We start from the raw sequence: 6479 nt of genomic DNA, 5'->3' as shown, positions 1-6479 counted from the left end.
GGGGGATCTATCGGGGCGGGGACAATACGGCACAAAGGGAAAAATATTGTTTGGGACCGTGAAACCAGCCGAAGAGGGAGACCCACGGTGTGTGGGAAAGAAAGAAGAGGTCGACAGGAGCCAGCTCTCCTGTCCAAGTTGGCCCTTATATATTTTTTTATTACATCCTTTTTTGTTCTTTATTTGTTGACCTGGTCTTTGACAGGCTACCTGCTTACCTACTCCTCTACGGCCCCCACCGTCTTTCTTGACCATTTGGCCGCGACAGCTTCACATCGAGCAGGTACCTTTCCGACTCAAAACAACTCACGCAGCACACTTGCTGTTGCTAGTCGTTAGTCGCACGCCCGCGCCGCCTGTGTCTGTGTACTCCGTGTGGTTGGCCCTGTCCCGCCCGCCCCAGCCGCTAGGCCCTGGGCTGAGCCGACGGGCCGTGCATATTGCGTTTGGAATGCCTCGAATGCCATGTTGTGCCGCCGGGCCAGCCGGGCCGAGGCCGGGCCGGGCCGAGGCCGGGCCTCAGACGATGCATTGCTGCCCCGGCTGGCCCCTCCCGCCTCCAGCCACACGACTGCAGTTGGCGTGCGGCGAGGCCGTGCCGCTTCCCTCCTGCATTCCAGACGCAGCAGCAGGCAGCAGCAGCCGAAGCCTCCCAGTAAAATAAAAAAAAAAAAGCAAATATTGAATTGATCGGTTTACGATTCCCTACTCATCGTGTCTCCTTGGGGTCGTATTCATGATGCAGAGGAGGGCGGCCGCGGAAAGCACAGCAGCGCGCGGTTTGTTTCGACTTATTGCCCACCGCGCCCTTCTTTTTCTCTCCCTCTGCCCATTCCTCTGCCCTCTCCCCTCTCGCCCACCTCGCGTGACGCTCGGGCCCCGAAATGAAAGGAAGTGGGAGATGAGAGAGGATTTATCCCCGTTATTAATGACTCGGCCGGTGTCCTGGTCCGTTACAGCAATCAGTTGGGGGCGAATTACTCTGGCGCTATTGCTCTCCCCTCCCCCTCTCTCCCCCCAACTCTCCTCCGCTCCTCCCGAAGCACGTCCTTCCCACTTCCAGGTTATGAAAACCGTTGACTCATGAGGAAGAAGAGCCAAGGAGAGAGAGCCCCTTCGCCATCATTTCTTGCCGCTCGGGAGAAATGGAGGCGAAAGGCCGATGGACAGGTTCCCTGCTCCTAGGTGGGTTCGAAGAGTCATCGGTATCGAAGTTGCATCTAGACGCCCGCCTCCTCCCCCCACCTTTTCCCTTTCCTCCCTTATTCATTCCGTTACCCTTTTCTCCGCCGCAACCCCCTCCTCCCCCATACCAGTGATTTGCAGAAGGAAGTAGAGTGCAGCGCGGCCTTGTCAATCCACCCCCCATGCATACAACCACCACCCGCCATACGCCCGCCGTCCCAGCCCCAGCCCCTCCTCTCTCTCTATCAATCAATCAATCAGCATCAATCAATCAATCCGACGGGCAACGAACCGTCACACAAGAACGACTTCCCTGCGGGAACTGCTCCAGCCCTGCGGGAGAGAGAGAGGCACCTGCATGATGACGGCGATGACGATGCGGCTGTCGTCGTTCAGCAAGAGTAATAATCAAAGAAAGATGCGAATGAAAAAAGTTTGAAAAGACCTTATTCCAGCCTTGATTCCCAATGACCTGAATTAGAAATCCTCGCCTCCTGCACAGAAACCTGCTGAGGTAATTAACCGGATGGAGAGCACCTTGGGGTCGCTCTCCCCGCTCTCCTTCTGCCTCCCCCCCCCCCCCCTATTCTCTCGCTCTCCCGACCCCCTAGGTCTCTCACACTCTCTCGGCGTTATTTGCAGCCCCCTCCCCGAGTTGGTCCCACGCCGGCTGGCCGACAAAATAGAGGAAATAATTTTGGAAGGCGCCCGGCTGGGAGCAAAGGCGGCGGTGGCGGCGAGGGCTCCAGGCTCCGCGGCACCACCCGGCGCCCCACCCCGCCACGCCCGGAGCGTCCCGGAGGTGACGCGCTCATTTCTAGGCCCCGGAGGTTAAGCGGCGCCAGGCCAGGCGCGACGTCAGGTGGGTCGGGTGACCCCGCGCCACTTAACCGTCTGAAGGGCGGCGGCGGCGCCGCGCAGCGACCCTCTGCAGGGCGGCAAAGCGCTTTGGGCGCGCCAACCCTTTGGGCAACATGGCGCCGCACCGCCGCTCGCTGCAGGATGCGAGGCGGGCCCGAATTTACGCGGAATTCTCCTCGTGCCGCCCTTTTGCTCTTTCTCTCTCTCTCTTTATCTCGCCCATCTGTTCTGCCACCTTCTCCCTCTTTTTACTCTTTCACCCCCTCTCCCTTCCCCTCGCCTCATCTCACACTTTTATGCGTACCTGAGCCGTAAATCCGCCGCCGTGGTGTTGGTGGCAGCCGCAGGCCGCACAGCAGCAGCGGCAGCAGCAGCGTCGCGACGCCCGCCCGAGCGACACCCACCGACGCTCTTTATATTCCCTTTCCCCACCGCCGCCGGCCCAGACCGTAAAATAACAGAATTAGCCGACGGCGTCGTGCCGGGTAGGCGTGCGGGTAGGTAAACCGCTTGCACCGTAAGGGCCGCGAATTATCCCCACGCGGTCCTCGGGACACGTCGGCAACGTGGCGCCGGCAGAGGCAACGCGCTCGCTTTTAATCTTTTTTTCTTCTTCTTTTCCCTCTCCATTCCGTGACGACGACGACGTCCCAGCAAGTATAATTTGATTTGGCGCTGATCCGCCGCCGGCGCTCCCACTTTTGAAACGTTTCTTTTGTGACGGCGAATGACACGCTATTTTAGACGACCTTTCTCCTCTCTCCGGTTTGCCCCCCTCTCAATCCCCTTTCCATGACTCGCTCTCTCTCTCTCTTTCTCGAAGCTCGGCCAGCCGCTCCGACCGAAGCCGGGCAGGAATTTTATTCTTACCGCGTTCGCCAGGGGCAGCAGCAGCAGCGACGAACCCCCTCCTCGGGCTGCTGCGCGGACCTCTCAGGCGGTGTGATTGACTTTTCATTTTGCGAGGAGTGTGTCCTTGTGACGACTCCCTCTCCTTTGCCCCCGCGCGTCCCGTTCCTCCTTGGCCACCCCCCTCCCCCGCTCCGTTCCCTCAGAATTATTCCAATAACGTCCGATGAAAGGCGCTGCTCGTCGGCTCGCCTTCTCCGCGCTTGATAAATTATTAGTGGCCGTTATTAGGAGTTAGTAGGCTCTGCCGCCGCGGGGCTGAGCCGAGCCGAGCCGGAGCCGAGCCGGAGCCGAGCCGGAGCCGAGCCGGAGCCTTGCGGCGATACCTCCGCGTCATTGCTCCCCGCGGTGCAGCCAGCGGCGGGGAGTAGCGCCTCCTCGGCTAATCGCCTCATTACTTTTGTAGAAGCCTCCATCTCCGCCCTGCTGCTGCTGCTCTTCCTCTGGTGTATATAGTGCAGCAGCGCGGTGCCGCCGTCGCCGCCGAGGTGTTCCGCCACGCCAGACCCATTTCGGGCGTGAAAGTTTTAGTCCAGGGCTGACAGACGGGCGGCGGCGGCGGGCGGCGTCGGGTGGACGGGCCGACACACCGGGCGGGGCCGGCGGGGTCGGGGCGCTCACCTCGCCTCTCTAATGTAGCAGCCAGCAGCATCCTCTTCCCTCCCTCCTCCTCCCTCCTCCTCCTGCTCGCGCCCCCGCCGCTGCTGCTGCTGCTGATGCGGCCTTTACTACGCACCGTGGGGACTTTTCATTAGAGTTTGCGGTAAGAGTTGGCGCGTACAAAGGGGTGCGGTAATCACCCCCGCCATTCCACCCCACTCCACCCCCGCCGCGCCGCCCGCCAGCCTCGCACCTCTCGCAGGGCGCCCCGCACCTGACCCGCCCCGCCCCGCTCGGCCACGGCCCCAGCCAAAGCGCGTTACAAACTCCGGGCTGCCAGAACTGCTGCCGCCGCCGACCCGCGCTGCGCCTGGGCCTGACCCAACTCGGCCCCGACCCCTCTTGTACCCACAAACCCACCACCTCTGTCGTGGCGGGGCGAGGCGTGCGGTGCAGCCAGAGACCGGTATTTTGCCGTCGGCGGCGAGGCCACCGGGGCTGCCGAGTGCCTCCCTCCGCCACCACCCCGTCGTCGCGTCCGAGCCGCGCGGGGCCGTCACGCGCGGCCCGACCAGTGGGACCGACCCGACCCGCGACCGCGAGCAGCTAGTGTGTTTCTTGGGGAGGAGGGCGGAGAAGGAGGAAGAAGGGGAATTGAAAAAGTTTTGCAGATCACACTGGAAATATTACGATTGCATTTCGGGAGAGAAAGTTTTCCGCTCGCGTTGTGGGCCCGACCGCCGCGCACGAGAGGACGCGGTCGGACGCGGTGCCCGCTGTGCACGGGGTGGCGGCGGCGAGGCCCCGCGCGGGTAGGCAGTCCCGCGGTGCACGCGCGCCAGCGGGTGGCCTACCCGGAGTTCGTCAGGCGCCGTGGCCCGGCCGGGGCCGGGACCGCGTGGTTGTCGCCGGGTTGCGCGGTGGTGGAGAGGGGGGACGCGTGGTCGTACTACTGCAGGTGGGGCTCCCGGTGGGCCGGGGCCGGGCAGGGGGCGGAGCCGGGGTCGAGGGAGGCAAGTTACGCCCTTCGCAGTCCTGCACGCTCATCGCGTATGAATTATTAGTGGTGTCAACGGCCTTACTGAGCTTGCTCGATTTAAGCCCCCCACCCGGCCCCGGCACAGCGTGGTGCGCGCCCCGAGCAGCACTCTGTTCTCTCCGACCACATCAAGGGCCGCGCCACCACGCCCCGCCCGGCCTCGGCCCGCCGCCGCAGCAGCAGCAGCGGGGGCCCTGCAGAGAGGTCCTTGCGAGGACCCCAAAGGAAGGCGCGGGGGCGGGGCAGGGCGGGCGCAAAGGGCCATCACCTAAATGTATTCAACGTTTTCGAACTGCTCGCGCACTCCGTAGCCCCGGGAGCAGCGGTGTCAGCCTCTTTCACGCCCAACAAGTGCGAGAGAGGAAAAGTGTACTGCGGGGACAGGAGGAGGGAGGAGAAGGAAGTGTTTCGGGGGCAGGAGAGAAAGAGAGAGAGAGAGTACGAGAGAGAAAGGACGACGCGCGAGCGATACATCAAAATCGACAGCGTTTAGGCGCCCGGGTCCCGGGTCCCGCTCTAGGGCTGCGCGGCGGGCTTCTCCGGGATAAGGCGAGCGCGCGCGCGAGCGGGGGGGCTGGCGGGGCGCGGCTCTTAATACTTTCCTCGTCAAGTTTGTCGCCACTTTATCTCACTCTTTTCCCACTATATTCCGCTGTTGTTGCGCGGTTTAAATCACGTTGTCAACAAGTGCGTGCGCGGCGAGGCCAGCGGCGGCCACGCCCCGCCGCGCCGCCCCGAGCAGTGCGAGCAGCAGCAGTGGCAGCAGCAGCAGAGAGCCGATATAAATTGCCGTGTCGTAGATTGCAGAAAGATTGCATCCCGCGCCACGCCTCGCCGCGTCGCACCGCCGGCTGCCCGACCTTCCGCCCGGCGTCTGCAATCTGGCAGAAGTGTAATAATGTACCCGTCTGGGCGGGGGGTTTATTCATTTCACCTCCGAGTACACTTCATAAACCGACTGTCGCGCGCGCTTATTTCGGGGCCGCAGTTTTAAAGGAGACGGGAGTGTCTGAAAATATATGCGATCTCGCCTGGCTGGCAGCGAGCAGCGGCGTGTTGTTGGAAAAGCACCTAGCTAATGGTACCTCTGATTTAACGGAAATTCCGTTAGGGGACTAACGGAAATTTCTTTCAACTTCCTTAATTTCCTTAATTCAAGTCAAAATTCTGTGGGTCCCCTATTTCCCCCCAGTAGCGGAATTTCTGTTGTTTCAATGGTACCTTTTTCTGTGGGTTCTTTGGGTAGAGTTAGGTGGAGGCGCTATTAAGGTGTTGTGTTTTAATCAAGTTTTTTTTTTTTGTCTGTCTGTTTCTGCAGGTGGTGCGGCCGGATGTCTTTAGACGTCGTGACGACGACATGACGCTGCTGGACGCCATGGCCGCCAAGGTGGTCGCGCTCGTGCTGGGCGCGGCTGCGCTGCTCGCAGCCCCCGCCGCCTCCACCGTGGAGCAGCTGTCACCGGGTAAGTTGATGGAAGCCAAGAGTACACACCACCACCAACACCACCGGTTCGGCGAAAACGAATCAAACGCCCTGTTTGCGGGGAGAAAACCACCTGAACCACCCCGATTGACGCCGCAGCGCGCGCCACTGGCACCACTAGAGACCCGGGCGAGGATAACGAGAGCTGCTGAGGGAAATACGGGGCGAAATTCTCTCATCATCACGTCGCATTTTATTATTTCGGGGCCCCATTCTGCGCGGGAGCATGTCTCTCTTGATGGCGAGCACAGTAGCAGCGGCAAGCAGCTTGTGTTTGGCTCAGGCGGATCAGGGCCGCGCACGGCGCACGGCACGGCGGAGCGCGGAGGCCCTCGGCTCCCTTTTCTAATTACAGCGAGAATACCTCGCGAGTTCTCCCGCCGCTTGCAAGCGTTGTGCCGC

General features: G+C 61.7%; 1 protein-coding gene across 2 annotated transcripts in view; it reads left to right on the top strand.

Moving 5' to 3' along the window:
* The window catches only part of LOC113211950 (semaphorin-2A), a 178154-nt gene that overhangs the window by 154053 nt on the left and 17622 nt on the right, over nucleotides 1-6479 (top strand). For both annotated transcript variants that reach the window (XM_052266812.1, XM_052266811.1), the window contains one exon: nucleotides 5913-6057. In XM_052266812.1, the coding sequence (XP_052122772.1) occupies nucleotides 5952-6057 (106 nt within the window). In that variant the 5' untranslated portion in view covers nucleotides 5913-5951. The remainder of the gene's footprint in view (nucleotides 1-5912; nucleotides 6058-6479) is intronic.

This window comes from Frankliniella occidentalis, unplaced genomic scaffold (genome assembly GCF_000697945.3).
Source record: "Frankliniella occidentalis isolate FOCC.00 unplaced genomic scaffold, Focc_3.1 Scaffold43, whole genome shotgun sequence".
Classification (NCBI taxonomy): Eukaryota; Metazoa; Arthropoda; class Insecta; order Thysanoptera; family Thripidae; genus Frankliniella; species Frankliniella occidentalis.
The sequence above is the reverse complement of the archived record's forward strand: the minus strand, read 5'-3'. Positions and strand labels throughout refer to the sequence as shown.